General features: G+C 41.4%; 1 protein-coding gene across 10 annotated transcripts in view; it reads left to right on the top strand.

Moving 5' to 3' along the window:
- Positions 1-19,654, top strand: part of sox5 (SRY-box transcription factor 5) — a 183,423-nt gene that overhangs the window by 137,936 nt on the left and 25,833 nt on the right. For 8 of the 10 annotated variants that reach the window (XM_079624202.1, XM_079624200.1, XM_079624201.1 and 5 more), the window contains 3 exons: positions 7,370-7,456; positions 10,425-10,597; positions 11,959-12,027. In XM_079624202.1, coding sequence (XP_079480328.1) covers positions 7,370-7,456; positions 10,425-10,597; positions 11,959-12,027 — 329 coding nt within the window. The remainder of the gene's footprint in view (positions 1-7,369; positions 7,457-10,424; positions 10,598-11,958; positions 12,028-19,654) is intronic. The other 2 variants (XM_079624198.1, XM_079624206.1) reach the window with 1 other exon arrangement.

Below are 19,654 nucleotides of genomic sequence, written 5' to 3'. Positions count from 1 at the left end.
TGGCTTTGCTGGGCATGGGCAGCTTCTTAGAGCTGTTAACAATCACCTAATGGCTCTCACATGGCTACCAGTATCTGGGAGCAGTGGAGCCCACACAATGCCGGCCATTCTTACAGCAAGCATTTTAACTGCCCCAGGCAGACAGAGACAACAGCAACAATTAAATCCAGTGTAAATCCGGAGTGTGTTAGGGAAAAACATGTCTTTAGATTCCCTACTTCCTGCTTGCACAGGTCAGACGGAGCCATTTTGCTTATTGATAAGCGTCTGTCCATGCCTCCGTCAGGAAGAAAAGCGGCGTCCGTGAATGTGAAAGAAATGAAAAACAATGTAAAGACAAGAGGACGCAAATTGTAATATGGGTAATAACTATTTTCATTTTTCATTTGTTATGACAAGTTTAAAATGGAGACTTCTGAGTGGTTTTTGTTTGTTTTTTCTTCCCTCCAAAATGCAAAGCAGCATTATCATGTCAGCATAGTCTGCCTGTGTGTGTGACAGGCCCGTGACAGCTGCTTTCTGAAAGCCACAGTACACTTCAACGTGACATACAGCAATTGTGATTTTAACAGACACCGCGGCCTCTGCCGTGCGCTTTGACAAATATTATATATATATATATTTATTTAGTGGGTTATTTATTTATTTTCGATTACATTCCAGTGCATGGTTCGTGTGATGCGGACTTTGTGATAGCAAGTGTTTGCAACCGTATGCGTGTGTGTGTGTGTGGGTTGCCTCAGTCCAAAGCTTCTTTTTTTTTTTTTTTTGCTGCTGTCCCGCAGTTAATGCATCAGAGACTTGGACGAACACGTTGTATTCTTTTGTTGTCATTTTAAAGTGATGTAATGAAAGCGGGTGGCGGCAGGGCCCCGGGGCTATGACAGCTCTCTGCTGACTGGGCTGCGCGCGAGACACGCTGAAGAGGGGTTATTGCCACGAGACAGATTGAAAGTGTCATTTTCCATTATAGAGCACACGGAGGAAGCACAAATATGCCCTGGCCTACTTTAACAGGATGCCTTTGACAAGAGAAATGTGTGTGCTCAGAGGAGAGGGGAGCCCTGAGCCCAGCTTAACCCTTTCTTCTGACATACCGCGGCACGAGAAATGACGCTCTTGTCGGAATCTGGTTGTAGCGCAGATGAGAATAGTTCACTCGATAATTCAAATTTAGTGTTATTGTGTCATGTTATTTCGAACCCATATGACTTTCTTTCTTCAGTGGAACACAAAAGGAGATATTCAGCAGAATGCTTAGCACAATCTGCTTTTTCCCAATAAAAGGGTAATTTTACCTCTTTAAATGATCTTAAACATAAATTATACAAAGTACATTCCCATAGATGCAAAACATAAGCCTCACTGCATATTATATTTCAGACCTAAGTGTCTGTAAACATTATATGTAATTCTTTTCGTTTAGCTTTTAAGAGTTTTGAGATGTTAATCTGTTCATGCTAATTCACTTAAAAGCAAACCTCAACAGTAAGCCACATATGGAATATAAAAATGCGTGTGTTATGACTGCATGTGTGCACATTAATTAATTTCTATATGTATGTACAATTGCATATATTTTTTTGTGCTTGTGTGTGTGCGTATCAGTAGCGTGGCTGATACTCAGATGTATGCCAGCCAGATTTGAAGTCTTGGACGTCCTCAGAGAATGTCTTAATTTTCTCAGACTTTCTCACACGTCGTGATGGTTTTGCTCACATTCTTCTTCACAATGTCATGCCCTCCACGCAGTTATTTCAATCTGGCAGTGTAAATTTGGCACCGCGCAAGAGGTGCCAGAATAAATTTGGCGGGAGTTTTGGTTCAAATCAAATTGGACATAAGCACCCACAACACCATCTGTCAGAGAAGGATTGCAGATATGTGAAGGGCACAATTCCGTCAGAGATAAACGACTTTTTCAATTTGTAAATCTCACCCTGCAACTTAAGTTGGGAATTATTTTCCATTAATTTATGGAAAATTGATTTATCATCATCTAACTAATGACTAGAGCTGGAGAGCACACTTTGAAGTGCTTGTGGGACTTCCATATCACACTATACGCAAATGCAGTTTACACAAGTTTTTCACATATTCCACATATAGAACATTCAATAAAGTTCAATAAAATACTGCATTAATTTCTGTAAATTGTTCGTTAAACTATTTTGATGCAAATTTACTGTCAGTATATGTACAAATGGTTTTGCAAACAATTTACACCGTTCTGCTTGTGTTTCATTAATAAGTTCTGATGTTTTGATTATGACAAATTCTAATGAGGAACTATATATAGTTCCGTTTACCCATGATGTCATTGTTCTAGAAAAAAAAAAAAAAAACTGTACAGATGGAGAACAAACAGGGGTTTTTTTTTCAGGCAAGGTGTTTTTCTTTTTATATTTTGTATTAGAAAATTGTCTGTTACCCTGGTGACCGCTCTTGAAGGTAAAGGGTGTGTAACCTTTAACTTCAGCTCTGCTCTTTCCGTTGACTCCACACGCTTTACACGTTACGACTTCACACAAACTCTAAACTCTCACCTTATCTCACTCCATCGCCCTCTGTCCCTCCACGTTTCCCTTTTTTTCCTTTCTGCTTGTCACCTCTCTAAGACAGGAACGTTTTTTGAGCAAAAACAAGAAAGAAGACATTCTCTGTGTGTGAGTGAATGTTTGTACAGAGTGTTGCTAAGCATTGCCTTTTCCTCCATCAGCACACATAATTGGGACTTTTAGCTTGAATGGCGGCTTTTGATGAGAGATTTGGTCCGATGTTTTTTTTTCTCTCTTTTTTCTTGCTCTGTGCGTTTCTACACTCACAGTCTCACAGTGTCTGCCGCGCCGGGAGAAAACACGAGCGACTGCTGATGTTTGAACGTCCTTTAGAAAGAATTTTCAACATGGTCTCTGGGCAAATAACAGCCGTACATAAATTGATCATCAAGGGTGATTATAATCATCTTTTCATTTGACGGGGGAATTCAGGAGCAGAGTTTGCACAGCGTGTTTGTTTCTGAATCAAACTTCTGCCGTTTGCTCTTTAAAATCTCATGAACTTTTTTTTAAACATGACACCCTAAATGACTACTGATCTGGACTGCATTCATTGATTATAGTGTTTTAGTCACAAAGGCTGTAATTAATTACTAGTTTTGTGATTGAAACCCATCTTTGTGTGTTTGTGTTTACTCCTTACAAAGATCTAAGCGCAGCTGGACTCCTGTGTGTGCGCGTCTCGTGATGGACATATATATACGGCACTGAACTCAAAGTGTGTGACGGTCCTTTCTGTCCAACCTTAGATAAACTAGCTGGGTGCTTGTATAATTGGTTATTCAATCCTGACCTCTGTGGCGACTGGGAGCTGCTGCAGTGTGTTGCTTTCTGCCAAGAGCAGTCAATGTGGAGCCTGTTCTGGTGCTGTGTGCTGGGCCGGGCCCGAGCCAGGGCCTTTCCTGTGAGCCCTCCCCACCCGCGTGAAGCTGGCGCTGGGACACTGGCCCTTTTGTTGTCCACTGTGGGCCTGGCTCTCCTTGTCTCATTCCCCCTCCGTCTCCCCGCTTCTCTCCACTCCTCCAAAACCAACCCCCGCCCCCTCTTTCTTTTCCGAACAAAACATCTCATTGGCTTTGCAAATATGAGATAATTGGAAAAATGGAGTTGGCCGGGCTGAGTCAGAACGTTTGGGCAAAAAATAGCACCGCAACGGCGAGGCATAGAGAAACACAGAGTGGGTGATGAAATTATTTGTGAAGTACAGAGCCCAGACCGCCCTAAGTTGGACCATGGTGTGTGAAGAATGAAAGTGCACTCGCTGGTGGCACATCTTAAATGGTTCTTCTTCCACGCTTTTGGGCCAGGTGGCTGGACATCTTGGCTTTGGCTCTGCCAGCTGCTGGAGTCCTCTGGAGCCAGTGAACTTTAATAATGCCCCATAATTCACCTATTATTGTCAGATTAACTTCTCCTCTCCCATTTGGCATGGTTGGTGTGGTGGTTGGTGAGTTTGTGATCTCATATTCAGTTTACAGATGAGTGTGTGCAACTGACGCACTTGTTTGTCAGATCTGTCTGCCGAACATCCTGTTCAAGACACAAATAGAGGTGGATGAGTTTCTGGGACAGTTCAGGATGGTTGATGGTCCAGGTGTTCTCAAAATCTGATCAAGGGACCCCATGGGGAATGGGTGCTAGGGGGTCCATAGAAGTGTGTGTGTGAGAATTGCTCCTTCCTTATATTACACAAATTTATGTTAATACTATTATTCATATTTTATTAAAAAAAAATTCCCTTTAATTTGCTCACTATTTTTGGAACTATATTAAAGCTGCTTAGAAACAATATTTCAAATAGGACCATTAGAAAGAAATAATACTTTTCGCTTCTCTCTCGCTTTCGATCTTTTAACAAACATTCTCTCTCAATCAGTTTAATTGAGAATGTCTAATTGACACATCTTGGCACAAACACTCCTTCTCTCAAACACACCCTTGCTCTGTGTTTTTCCACTGTTCTTTTCTGCTGTACCCCTCAGGCAGTGCTGGTCCCACCAAAAATGTTCTCCCCACCTTGTAAGGGCGCATAGGGTTCCACCCAGCTGCCACAAACAAGACCTCTTTACACTAATGCATACAAGCTGTGCTGCTGTATTGGAAATAATGGGACCAGTCTCAAAGTTTCTGCTCGCTCTCACTTCTGTTTCTCTCTCTTATGCACATATTTTGAATGCCGATAACCTATTCACATAGCAAATATAGTTTTTAAATCTGCAGTTAGTAGGTTTATCTTTATTATAGTTCAAAGTTTTCTCTTTCTTTTAAATTTCCTTGAGAGATATAAATGAGATACAAATTAGACCAATTTGAGCATGCAGTAAGTGTATAGAGCGATTACATTAATATGATTAGCTTTGGTCTTTGTAAATATTAGATGAGAAACGTTTCAGTTCATAATAAAATATCTGACTTTTCATTTCAGAATTCTGAGCATAGTGTGAGACTTTTGAAGCTGTAGGGGAGACATTTGAAATTAGTTTGGCATTTTTTTAAATTTGAGATGCAGGACACTCCATCAAAATTCTCAATTAATTTAAAGCCTCAATCCATTTAATCTCAATAACAACTGAGATATTAAAGAGATCTCAGTTGTGATTTTTAGTTCACTACATTTAAATAAGAGTCTATATTATTAGTACACTCATGTGCTCATGTAAAGTGTCAGGTTAAAGTCTTTATTCTAGAATTTAAAAGTCCAGCATATGTTGTTTTTCATATTGAAAAAACTAAAAGCAACATCACAGGCTGAACTGAAAGGTGCTTCTATCAAAGGCCCGCAGAAAAGGGACAGTCCTTTTCTTCCCAAACCATGAGAGAGGTTGAAGAACGAGATCAAGACAGGGGAGCTGCCACGAAAGACAGATACATCAGCATATCTGCTTCCTTCTCTGTCCATTTTGCAGTAAACGATTGCACAGATCCCCGCTGCGGGCTGTCACATAAAAGAGGGCTTTCTATTTTTATTAATAGTTAAAGTGAAGGAGCTGTCAGCAGGGACAATAGCAGCCATGTTAATAAATAAAAATAATAACTATTATGGTGCCGCGGTGAGAGAGAGGGAGAAAGTACTATACTATACACGGAGAGAGAGAGCAGGCAGGGGGGATAGACGGAGTGGCCATTTGTTGAAACCTTTCGCTTGTCAAAGCTCTTGGGCTTAAAAGCCTCTGTCATTGTTACGCACAGATGCCAGAATAGAGGAGAGAGAGAGAGAGAGAGCCGAGGGCTAATAACACCTGTTGGGGTGACAGTGAGACAGCTGTCAGTAGAAACAGCAGCAGTGAAGGTGATTGGCCGAACTGTGAGGCAGTGCGTCCATAAACCAAAGACGTCTGTTACAGGCCTGAAAGTGTCAAACTTTGAAGTCCAGAGGCGAGACCAGGAACAGAAAGGATATTCAGAAATACTCAAGAGGCAAGAATGCGACAAACTTTAAATTGCAGACATGCCACTGAGGACGTTTGAGCACTAATCAGACATGAAATATTTGGCAAGTCTTCTTCTATTTGGCAAGTCTTTGAGTGTAAGTGTGTGTGCCGCCCACCTGGGGCCTGTACAGTCTATCAGTCGCAAAGACACAGGTTAGTTCTCAGTGTATTAACTCCAGCTAAATTGGTAATGGTGCCACCTGGTGTTTTTACTTTGGTGGAAAAGTATTTAGCTGTGTATGTGTTTGTATTTTTGCTTTTGGAGATGTGAATTTTAATTTTCCGAAGGGTTTAGTGATTAAGATTTAAATGAGATGTTTTTCAAGACACGATTTATTTTATAAAATAACTCGGAAACAAACCCATGACCTTCAAATAGTACGTGTCATGCTTTACTATCTGAGCTACAGGATGTAGAATTGCAAAAAGAAAGAATGAAAATGAAATGGAAAGGAAAAGGAAATCATAATTGAATGTAAAGTTTGTGTGTGTGTGTGTTTTTGCTTTTGGAGATTTCATATTCTGAAGGGTTTAGGGATTAAGATTTAAATTAGTCTGAATGAGGAAAAAGGTGTTTTTAGACATTATCATATAAAATGATATGGAATCGAACCATGACCTTGCCGTTGCTAGCATCATGCTTTACTCTTTGAGCAACAGGATGTAGAATGACATAAAGGATAAAAATGAAACGTAAAGGAGATCACAACTGAATCTAAAGTTTGTGTGTGTAGCTTCTCAGCCAGCTAAAATACTGACTGCTGTCATTTACCACAAACACACACCTTGTGTTTCTCTTTCGCTCTTTGTGTCGCTCTCTTCCTCTTGTTTTGTTTCATATCGCGGTTAATTGTTGTGATGGTGATGCTGGTACTGGTGTACGCATGTATTTGTGTTAGAGAGGAATACAGGGGGGGTGTTGAGAGTTGTTGTAATTTTCCTCTCTCTCTCTCTTGTTTGAGACGTCCGTCCTTGGCAGGTTAGTAATTAGCGTGTGGGGTGGAGGGGTTAGTGGGTCCGCGGGGTGTATTAGGAAAACAAAGCGCACAGCCTCGATAATGTGTCCATTGTACCCGGTGCATTAAGAGCCTCTTTGTGTTAGCTGGAGCATAGGGCTAATGATTGGCTAACAGCAGGTGAGGAAGCCGCTCAACTCTCTCTCTCTCTCTCTCTCTCTCTCTCTCTCTCTCTCTCTCTCTCTCTCTCTCTCTCTTCTCTCTCTCTCCTCTCTCTCTCTCCATTCTCTCTTCCTCCTGCCCTACTGTTGGTGCCATTAGAGAGACGGGCCTTTATTACAGCAAATGGACTTTAAATGAGCTATATTGTGATGTTGCCTGCCTGTGGTAATTCTCTCTCTTTCTGTCTCTCCCTCCCCTCCAGAGGCCCCCAGTATTGAGAGGCTGTTGTCTAAGGACTGGAAGGACAAGCTATTGGCCATGGGTTCTGGCAACTTTGGGGAGATCAAAGGTAAAACGAAAGACTTTATGTCTTCATTTGACCTCTGAGAGTATGCATGTTCGTTTTGGGGCCATTGATATATCTGTTGTAACTCTTTTTAGAGCAACAAAACCATTCGCACATCCAATCGGCGATTGGGTCAGAAGAGCTGGTTTTGCAGTTCTAGTTTTGAATTGAACCTATAATCATACTTATAATTGTACGTATCAAATGTCACCTTAGACATCTTCAAGCGTTCCGAGAGCTCAGGTATGCTAATCCACCTAGCGCTTGCCTCTTCGCCTGCCCCGGTTAATGATCTGCCGGGATGACTTGCTAAGCAACAGCCTTGCTCATGTTGGCACGGTTAATGATACATCCTGTTAGGTCGCTCAGCCGTAGCAAGAACACACTCCTCTGTCACTTTAACAAGCCTTCCTCGCGCTAGTGGCGTGTTCGCAAGGCTAACTCTGGAGAAAATGTACTTCATTAAGCTCAGAAATATTTAATCAAATGAAGCTTGTTCACGCTCCTGGAGCAGAAAAGGGAACACCATTGATCAAGCCGTCGGTGCGGTAACCCCACTGTGATGACATTTTAGCAAGAGAGCATCCCCGCCATGACCACCGATGACTAGCGGTTGGAGAGGTCCCTCGCAACTGTCATCTCTCTGTGTGTGCGCAACCTTCAAGATCAGAAATAGGCACACAAATGTGTAAAAATAATTTTAAATGGGGTGCTGTAAGCAAAGTTTTATTTGAAATATCACGTTTAGCCAATCAGGAACTTTTTTGTATGTTCACGTTCAGGTTTGCTTGCATGTCTTTGGGAATTGGGTTTTGTCAAGAGTGTGAAGTTTGCAAAACAGTGGAAGTTAGTTAAACAGCTGAAATTGCTTCTAGTTTCTTTTTTGAAACAATAAAAAAAGGAACGTTCATAAAAATTGTATTGTATAAAGCAAATTCATTGCATACTTTTTTGCCACTAGCAGATATATTCCCTGAAATTAAACCATGGTTGATAGTAGAATGGTGATATGGAATTATATAATGTATTATCGCACAGCTGAAGCACTGTATTGACCAGTCAATGTATTTTATAGAACAGATACTGTATAAGAAAATTGTACTTTAAAAAGTCAGCTAAATAAATTGCACAGTAAAGAACAGCCTGTGTTAATCACATAGGAGATGATTACAAAGCGAAAGAGACAGAATGAGAGAGAAAGATAGAAGAAAAGATGGAAAGAAAAGTGGTAATGGACAATAAGAGCCTCGGGCTAAGCTCTTTCTCTCCTTCTCTCCCTCATGTAACACAGTACTGTGCTGCTTTAGGGATTTGTCTTTTAAGCCCAGTCATTAATTAGCAGTGAGAGCTGCTTGACAGGTATTACATTGTTACAAATTGGTTAATTACTGTGGTTTGTGACATGAGGCAAGGCGGTAAAGGCAGCCCTAGGATGTTTAGAGAGAGAGGAAACCACTTATTGATCCAAAGCTGAACTTTCAGTAGCCGAGGTAAAAAGCCTTCGGTTGTGATTGATGAGGCTGGTGTATTTTCTTATGTGTGTGTATAAACACTTTCTGTCAACTCTAGTCTTGGGGCATCCAGAGTATATTGTGTCAGAGGTTTAGTCACATTTTAATGAGTGAATCTTACTGACAGTCTTACCGAGTTAGGGACGTGCAAAGCTTCAAGACATTCATCTTGTATAGTTGTCTTAAGAAAGCCCTATGTTGGTTTATGGGGCATGTCCACCAACAATGATCAGATGTGTTCTTGTTGGATTCTTTAGGATTCGTCCTTCCAGTAAAAAAAACAGCTGGACAGATTGCAGGAGTCTCGAGATACGTTATAAACTATTTTTAACTTGCTATATAATGTGTTCTGACAAGGTGAGGATTTATTTCTGTTGATCCAGTCGGGAAACAAGAAATGAACTAGAAATTATAGATTTATATGCATCAGAAAAATAAAGGTGTATTTGTTGTTTGATTATTAGGGTTTATTATATTTCAGTGAAAGATATGAATTCATGCACACATGTTTGTTAGAAAACAATATCGTAAAATATATGACTCGTTTGATGCTAAATTAATCTCTTTTAAACCCCCACAGTTTAAAAATATTACAAATCTAGATAAACCATTCTGACCCATCCCTGGTATGAGCAACAGGGTCTCGGAAAGAAAGCGAGAAATAAAGATCACTTTGATCCCTCTTTTCTCTGGAAGACTCGTCAGTTTTCACACAAGGCCTTCCCTTGTCCCATGCCGGCTCGGATGCACACCCTCTTGTGAAAGCACAGTCTGGGAGCTGTTAAGGGGAGCTGCAGGTTTATTTTTCCAACTGGCCGCCTGTGACAGTTGCCTTTATTGTGCATTGTTGAGTCTGTGTGTGTGTGTGTTTGTGAAGGGGTTACAAATGGAGCCTACTCTCACCTTCCTGCCAGGGCAAAGGGTCAGGTCAGCTGCTATGACTCCCTTCTTTCTCTAGCTTTCTTCATCATCTGTTTTTCCCTGGTAAGGAATGTGGCCCCTCAGAAGGTAGAGGCCGAGAACAATGGGGGATTGTGGGCTGTGCAGACGTGTGTCTGTGTGTGTGTGTGTTTTAACGCAGATATATGACCTCAGACGCACAATTGCACACACATGAACTCATTAACAGGCGTGCTCATTTGGACATTTGAACGCTTTAGGGGTTTAGCACACACACAAACACACACTCTGTTTGATTGGTGGTAGTCTGGGGTAATACCGCAGTGCAACGACATCCTGTCGAGTGATTTAGTCTTCCCTTCTTGCCGTCTGCTCTGGGGCTGATCGTATGTCAGAGCGTTCTCATCTTTAGCCGAGGTCGGAGGTCAGCTCATGCTAAATGTGTAGCGACGGCTAGGTAAACACCAGGGCGATGGCACATCTCAGTAGAAGCACATCTGGGTGCAAGGCTTCCTCGGCTAGCTCTTTGACCTGTGGCCTGTGCCCTTTAACCCCTGCAGGCACCCCGGACAGCCTGGCAGAGAAAGAGCGCCAGCTGATGGGGATGATCACGCAGCTCAGCAGTCTCAGAGAGCAGCTACTGGCCGCCCATGAGGAGCAGAAGAAACTAGCCGCTTCGCAAATCGAAAAACAGCGCCAGCAAATGGAGTTGGCGAAACAGCAACAGGACCAGGTTAGCATTTTTTCACCATGTTTCGTCATGTTTCATCAGTTATGCACGTTTTCCAAAGACTGAAGACAATAATTGATTTTAAGAGCAGGATAGGCTAATATATTGTTGACATAAATGTTAAAAGATAACATGAAAATTAAATATAAAAGTTAATATAAAATAAACACTAATTTTACACAATATGTCCTCAAAAATGTTTGTGTGGTTGAATTGGCCTGGTCTTGTAATGCAGGTCCTAACCAGGCAAATAATGCAATAAAGCTTGGTGTTGTACCCAATGAAATCTCATTGGTCAAAAATCCTGAACCACTTAGTTGTATATTAATCGATTACATTGTTCTGATTTTGTCACTTTGCAACGCATTCTGCTGTTAGAAAAGACAGGAAAATGCCTGATGCTTGAAACTTATCTCATAATATATTTTCTAAATTGACTACTTGATAGGTTAATGAAGCCCTGTATATTAGGCTGGTTCGAGGTTCTCTTGACCCTGATCATTTGTTTCTTAGGGGGCATTGACATAAGATGCTTTTTTTGTATTCATAAACGGTTAGATGAAGCACAACTTAATGGAACAGAATGCATGAGTCTTGAGACAAATTTTTATAGGTTGTAATAAAAACAAATATGGCTGATGTTGCTCTAAAGGGGACAAATTTCCAGACACACGTTTTTTGATGGGGTTTTTCCAACACTGTCGGGATGTTAATTAGAGCGCCACCGTAAAATGATTCAAACAAAAACAAATTAGAGAAAGATAAGCTAGTCAGCCTCAGTAATAATATATTATGTTGTTGGATAACTAGTAAATTAATGACCCATTCCTTCTTATCATGTCTGATTATGCCACTGTTCTGGACATTTAAATAGTACAGAACAGTGTTATCAGTCAGTGAATGTGTGTGGGGTGGAGAGGTATGGGTGTGTAACGTTCTTTACTTTAAACCACATTCACAAAGAAACCTTCTGTGTCTCCTTCCCCCATAAGTATGTGTGTAGCGTTTAGCTCCCCTCCAGCACGCAGGCAGGAGACTAAAGGTGTTTGCATACAAAAGTGTGTGCTTTAGCTTTGTTGTGTGTATAGTTGCTTCTGGGGAGCTCAGTTTTTACAAAAGAAAACAGATATGTATTAACACATACACTAACACACCCCTGTACACACACACACACAACGCTCCAGGACTGGGCGCCACTCCTTGGTAAATATGTATGAAATACAAAAGCATACTCAAAAAGCTTCAAACACAGTTTACAGTCACCACACATGCATGTGACCCCCCCCCCCCCCTGAACAAATAATGTCCTCTCTTGTTGGAAAAGAGTTTGACGTAAGTGACAGTTTGACATGTTCTATCTGCAGATTGCACGACAACAGCAGCAACTTCTGCAGCAACAACACAAAATCAACCTCCTGCAGCAACAGATCCAGGTGAGTCTTTATATATATGTGCATGTCCACTTGTAGACTTGTATACATGTTTTGCGTTTATGCTTTTGAACAGTTATGTTTGTGAGATGTCGCAGTGCGAGTCATTTGTCACCATGACCGCGGGGTTTCATGACAATCAAACATTCTAGTCCACCAATCAGCAATCAACCCCCCAATCACAATCAGCCAATCACAGACAAGCATCAGCACTGGTATCCAGAGTCCATTCTCGTAGTCCTTTTTCTAGAGCAATCATAATGTAGCTACACAAACGAAGACGAAGGTTGGACGACGAACACCTCTCAATCCAGGTTGCATTATGATAAACTCAGGTGAAAAAATTAATCCAAGATTACTGACGGATTTAAGAAACGTTGATTATAAATATAATTATTTATTTTATACTTTCACAAAAAAAAGACTGTTCCTCCAAATGTGTGCATGCTGCATATTTTTTATAGATTATCATGCAGTTAGCTTAGCAATGTTAACATTAGAAACAATTCTCCCATGTACTTAGAATAACATAGACAGCCTGTGAATGAAAGTTTTTCAAAGATTTTGAACAAAGCTTGTAGGTTATAGCATGTCAGCTGCTAGCTATTTGTGTGGTCCTCAAAGTAGCTGCCTATGAAGAGCATTTTCAAATCTCTTTTTCCATTTTGGTTAATGCTGCCTAGTGCCTATATATGTAGTAGACAAGCAGTGCTATATGTTTTGGAAAAGAGTGTGTATTCATTCATATCAACTTGTTGGTGTGATCATATGATCTTTTAAATAAATGTGTAGGTAAAGTCCTGATGGCTGGTAAAGAAGCATGTGGAAAACTAAACAGAGACACTTTTTGATGGGTTTGTCCCAGCTGACTTATACATGGGGCAGAGAGACACTGGCCTGCTTTGTGTGTGCAGGTGTGAAGCGAATAAAGGCTTTGTGTGCAAGAGGAGATGAGATGATTCTAATTTGGTTGATAAAATGAGACTTAGCCTTGAGAGGGACTCTGGCAGTTTTGGCCAGGAAGCCACATCACACTGAGACTATTCACACACACACACACACACACACACACACACACACACACACACACACACACACACACACACACACAGAGAGAGAGAGAGAGATCACTGCGGTCCGCTGGACCCCTGCCATTCTCTTTTAGTGCCTGAGTGTGTGTGTGTGTGTGTGTTGCAGCTGTGTTTGCTTGTGTGTAGTATGTTCATACTACACAGCTTAGCCTGAACATGTGTATGTGAGACTTATCTGTGTCTATTTCAAAATCCGCATCAGCTCATGTCCTTATGCGTGTTTGTAGCAGCTGTGTGTGCGTCAGTCCCCAAAACACGTCCGCTTGGGTTTTTCTAGCCCCGCTCGTCGCTCACAGAAACAAAGCTTCTTTTTCCCATGACTTTGCAACCTTTTCCCAAACAAGCACTTCTCCATTCAGCCTAGTGGAACAATAGTTTCTCACAGTCAACACGGAGGCGGAGGAGGGGGGCGAGAGGAGGAGACCCTTGTTATGGGCCAATCATATATTAGCCCTAAATCACCTCCTGAAAAACACACATTTGACTTGTGTCTAACACACAGGCCGCTAACATACTCTGAGCAAACGCATGCGTCAGAGACAAATATAGCAGTCCTGAACTTTTTGAGTACATTTAGAGTTTATTACATGACGTTACTGAGGTCAAGAGACTGATTCCATCTCCAAAAGAAGGAAAATAAGCTTTAAAGTCAACATGAAATAAAAATTTACCCTATTTACCTTTTAAATACAACTTTCCTGGTCTTATTTTGAACAATTATTCAGTACTTGCCATTTGAAACGACAAAAATGTTCCTTTTCCTTTTTGGCTGACATCTTCTCTTTGACATCAGATTTTATTTGAAATTCAATCCTTACCCTCGTCAAATAAGCAGTTTTACTGAAGGAAAACTTAAGTCAAATGGATTGCTAATGCTGTTTAATTTGACTTTACAGCGAAATCCCTGTAGAACCTACATGGACTTTTCAACCGAAGTCTGTTCCTGTAGCACATTTAAAACTCCTTGAAGAGTTAGTTCTCTCCTGAAATATGCACACACAGTTAACACATATATACCTCACAGTGTGGGGCCACTTCTTTAGGCTCTTGGGGGTAACATGCATACACACGCTTTCATTCTTATTAAAGCTGTGTCTCAACTCAGGACCCCTGACGGTTATCAAACCAATGAGACAGGCTCTTTTGGATGAAAGAATCCTCCTGCCGAGAAGCATGAGGCATGAAATGCAGGATACATATAATGCATTTCCATGCTTAACGAGAGGTGTAATGTTGAGAAAGGCCTGTAGGCGCTGTGACTGGGAGCTGCCCACTGGTACAACCTCCTCCTGAGCTCCGCCGTACTCTTAACACTTTCCCGCTGTCTGTTCGCTTTTCTCTCATTAGCAGCCTCCTTTCAGCAAACCTACTCCGGCTCTGCGGGGCATCGCGCTGGTGTTAGAAAATTTCCGCTATCCAGTGCAGGGACTGGGGTGAAGCTCCTCCGCTGTCAAAGTGGCAGTTAACGCAAGTAGCCAGACCTCCCATGAGGAGCTTTTTTTTTTTTGCAGACTAATTTGACGTAGAACGACAGTCATTTAGCACAAAGACATTAGCCACAGATAACGAAACGAGCACTGCTGTCGCATGTTTTAGCTAACTAACTAGTTTAAGTCTTTAGACACGGTGGCGACAGAAACCGGTGGCTGCTTATAAAACACATATTAGAGTCAACCTACATTTCAGGAAATCTAACCTAATAAAGAGCTTCCACGGCAGTACCTTATACATGTCAAACACAGCATGATTGCTTCATAACTCAATCAGACTCATTTGCCATGCGTCAGTGCCTCCTTGAGATAGTAAATTCATTTTCCCACGGAATGAGAGTTAAAAAGAAAGCGGTTGAGGAGGAAAAAAAAAACAACAAGAGCGTTAGCTCATCAGAGTTAGACCAGGTCCTGTGCACAGGAGCAGCTAACCCAATTGGCTGTGTAATTGTTTAATTTGTCTCATTATACCTAAATGAATGTAATTGGTGTTTTTCCTGCATGAAGTGGCCGCACTGGTTGTGTAAACTGGGCTTTGCGCAGCACTGCGGATGATGATGGGGATCGGGGGGATTCTCCCAACACATGTTTCATTGATATGAGCACTCACTTTATATTATTTAGGATATTTCAGGTGGCATTTCAGAGTTCTTAAAGTGCAGTATGTCATTTCTGCTCAATTAGCACTATCAGTTGTTTATCCTGTTTATCAGTTGTTATCTGTAGGTAGACTTTGACTCCATCTTTACAATGAAATTTTGACATGGTATAAGTTTTACAGCATATGATTAATTAGACACATACTGTATGAAGAAAAGGTAACCCTGTATACCTCCCCAGGAAACAGTGGACAGAAAATAAGGAATATTTGTGTCTGTGTGCATGTTCGGATTGTAGACCTGTTAGTTTCCCTAGAAAGAAAACAGCGAGGGAGAGACGGGGAGAATAATGTGCCAGACAGATTTGTCTAACATGCTCATTCAACTCTTATTTGTAAGTAAAGGATTGCCTCAGGAGCAACAATACATTGAACAAGACAGAGAATTATGAAGGAAGTTCAACCTTAAAAGTAGGCATGCAGAGAATGTTATGTGCTCAACAAAGAAGCCGAAAGGAGAGAAATTAACAGATACAAAGTGTTATACGTGTCCATTTCCACCTCTACTTCCTCTCCAAACACAGAACAACTGTGTGTTACCTAAGCGACTGGCCCTGAGAAGCATATAACAGCCTGGTGTGTGCCCGTGTATGCGTGTCTTCATGTGTTTGAGTGTGTGGGGAAGGCTTCTCTCAGCCCGGTGGTTGGCAGCTAATGGGAGCTATTTGAGGAAGGACACACAGGCAGAGGAGCAGATGGGCCCTGCGTTATGCCCACCTACAGCGGGCGGCTGACGCACCTCCTGCACTCACACCTAATGGGGGCCTAATAAAAGGCTGGCTGTGCAGACACAGGCTCGCCACTCAATTTCATTAGCCGCTAATCAGCCAAAGGTGCCCTTGGCTCACGGAAAAGGACCGTTCGCTGGAAAAAAATGAGAGGCATACTTGAAAAAAAAGAACGAAGAACATAAGTGAGAAAATGGACATGCGTTAGTGATTGGAAAGAGCAGGGTTGTTGTTTTGGTGGGGTTTGAAAATGCCACGTTTGTCTGAAAACCGCGATCAGGCATGGAGAAGAGAGATCAAGCATTAGGGGTAAAGCCATGTGACCTTGAAGCAACTCTTTATTGGTCTAGACTTCAAACCCCAACCGCTTCCCCCTTTTATAGCGCAACAGTCTGTTTCCGACTGTAATTATTGTCCATTGAGTATTTGATTTTTAAGGGTAATGTATAATGACAAACCTAGTGTGAGAGGCGAGCTTAATAATATATGACTGTGTGATTTTTAGCTTGATTAAAAAATAAATCATGTTTAATTCCAAAATTCCTGGTCTATAACTGCACTGCCCATAATCCTAAAGAGAGCTATCAGATAAGTTGTTGTTACTAGGAAAAGAGAACAACAAAAAAGAGCTCAGCAGTGAACTCCTATGAAGTGAACTCCCTACATCCTCAGGTGACTTTATTAAAAAAAAATATTTGCAAAAATAAACTTTAAAAATATAATCAATCATTATAATGCAATATTTCCAAGTTTTTGGGATTAAATTATTTAAAGTGCTTCATGACATGCATAATTCATTGCCACGTAAAAGACACTTGTCTTTTACTCTAATTTGTAAAAAAATAAAAATATTTAAAGTACTTAAAAGTTTAAGATTATAATGTTGCCACTCATCTCAGAGTTTGTTGGTTTGGCTGAAATCCCAATGGAGGAAATTAATTAGAACAATACTAAAAAAAAACTTGCTGAAACAGCAGAGACAGTAACTGTTGTGCTCTATTAGGTCCCTGATAACACCCCAAGGTGACGCCTCACAATTGTTGTGAAGTAACACTCTCGTGGATGCGAGAGAACATTGGCAGCTTCCTTTTTTAGCCATCAATGTTTAGCCAGGTATATAATAAGCCGACACACTTAATAAAAAGAAGCAGGAAGTACATCCATGAATGCAAAAGCTGACTGTCTGCACGTGTTTGTTTGAGCGTGTGCGCAATCTCAATCTTATTCACCAGGGACAGTCCTTTCGCACTGATGCCTGCACCAGACTGGCAGTCGTCGCAGGCACTCTGTAAAAGTTAATGGCCTATGCCCACGTCCACGGGGCTAATATTAAGTGCCAGTCTGCAAGTATAGTGCGTGTGTGCTAACGCTGCTATCCAAGCGCAAATTAATTATTAGTTATATGGCTATGTGTCCCCTCTTCAGTGTGAGGTCACTGAGGCCTGCCTTTAATTGCCGGAGCATATGGCTGGAAACAGATTTTAGCGGTGGGACTCGTTCTTAACCACCGTTCTTGCACACATTCTCAGATGTGTGCCATATTGTCAATGCTGGCAGCTATTGTTTCACTCATTTACTTCTTAGAGCAAATTACTCCCTAATAATAGCTCTACCTTAGAGTTTTTCTCTCCTCCGTGCCAGCAAACCTGTTCACACTGCATATGTTAATTATCTGCACATCTTCATTATGTTCAAAAAGCTTTAGGTTCAAGCTGTGCCGCCTGGCGAGAGGCTCTGACTCAGTTTTGTGCCAACTTTCCACTTTTTCCCTTTCCATTTGTTTCTTTCAACATTTTTTCCTTGCTCTTTCACTCTCAAAATTTCGCTCTTTTCTTATAAACTAAGAAAGTTGCAAAGTTAGCCACGCTCTTGTGTTATCCTTTTTTCCTTGTCCGCCATCTATTCTTCTTACGGGTAATTAGGTTTTTAAGATTCTAGTTGTATTTGCAGTAGGTTTATTATTATTTTTTTATTCACAGGACCATTCACAAGAAAGTATTTTTATTTCATTTGAAAACCAGAAGTATCATATTGTTTTTAGATGTTGGTTGTGAAACCCATTTCCGACCCAATTATCTGACAGACTCTTCTGCTTTCTCAAAGTTTTTAAAAGCTTTTCAAGTAAGCCATTCTTCCGCCCAGAGAGTTCAAAGAGCCAGAATGGAATTCCACAGCCAGCTGTTGTCTGATTAATAAACCTTTATAGAGCTTGCAGCTGGAGTTGACACATTTGTCATAAGTTTTCTGGAATATTAAACAGTTTTAATAGTGAGTTATGACAAAGACAATAAGGGATGTCCTCTATTCGTGTTTGGGTGTGATGGGGTGTTGCAGCCCCTCAAACAGTGTTTTCCCTAAACTATTACTAGTTTAGCGGGGACCAATCCAATCCCTACAGTTGAGGCACGTTGTTCCAGTTCGAGAATATACTCCCTAACCCTGAGTCCACTTTGTTTCAACGTCATGTGTTCCTGTCCTCAGCCAATGCAAGAGATGTTTTGCAAGCGATGCTAACTGATCAATGCCTTCAAATTTAAATCTCCCTTGAAAGCAACTGTAAAGTTCAGTCCTTTTGCTCTCTAGTTCATGATACATGTCAACTGGATGCATCAAACTGCATTAACTGGCCTGAAAATGTCAATATCAGCCTCACCTACTCTGCGTGGGTAATGCTATTTACTACGTTGATTGAATAGAGAACAGCATGACGGTGTGTTCGAGCGCTTTGAGGAGATCCACGAGCCTTTAATTCCATATGCTCCCACACACACTTGCTTACATGTCTATGCGTTTAAGAGAAGAGCGTGTGATTGTAATTTGCCACAAAAACACTCCATGCTCAAAACCACTGGAGAACAAACACACGCATGCGCGTTGGCTAGCACATGCTATTGTGTCCACAGAGCCTTAGCTCGCACTGAGAAGACGCAGGCAAAACCAGAGGAGCATATGTCCAATTAGGACTGGAAGTTAGAGCTGCACCAGCCCGTGGGGGGTCCTGTCGTAACGCAACTATAAAACGCCACTGCCTCCTGATCTGGGAACAGGAGGCCTGCTGTTTGTGGTTAACCAAAATGGAGGAATGATTGCTCTGTGGTTGGAATTCAAAAACCCTCAGACATGCTACTGAGACTTAAGAGATAGAAGGGGAGAAAAATAAAAGTTTAACCTTTGTTTATCTTATGATGCGACTGTGATAAACTGCCTCCTTTCCTCTTAGAGCATGTCACTTTCATATATAGAGGATTGTCACTTTTGGAGCCTTTGTGTTTTTCTCGTCAGTAGAACCATCTGTCCTCTTCTTCTTTGGGCCTGTGTGTCTCAAGACTCTCCCTTTGCCAAAGTCTCTGGCTTGTTTTTTTTTCCTCTTTCCTCCCTTTTTTAATCCTGGAAACCTTGTGAAGTGGTGTGGCGAGGTGCCGAGCATGGTGCTCTGCAGAAATGGAGGCCAGCTGTTGCCAGATCGTGAAGAATCTCCTTTATGTGACAATAAGTCAAGGGGACCAACTATCCCAAAAGCCACCCGTCCATATCTCACTTGTCCTCAGGTGACAGTTGCTAGACAAGCACAGTATTTGAAATCACCCTAGTAATAAACTGGCTAGAGAGGTGTATAGTGTAGCCAGACATACAGGTACACACGGTGTACACACTGGTAAGTTT

Source organism: Phoxinus phoxinus, assembly GCF_949152265.1.
Source record: "Phoxinus phoxinus genome assembly, chromosome: 9".
In the NCBI taxonomy this organism is placed as follows: Eukaryota; Metazoa; Chordata; class Actinopteri; order Cypriniformes; family Leuciscidae; genus Phoxinus; species Phoxinus phoxinus.
Note: the sequence above shows the minus strand (reverse complement) of the source record. Positions and strands in the feature narration are given on the sequence as shown.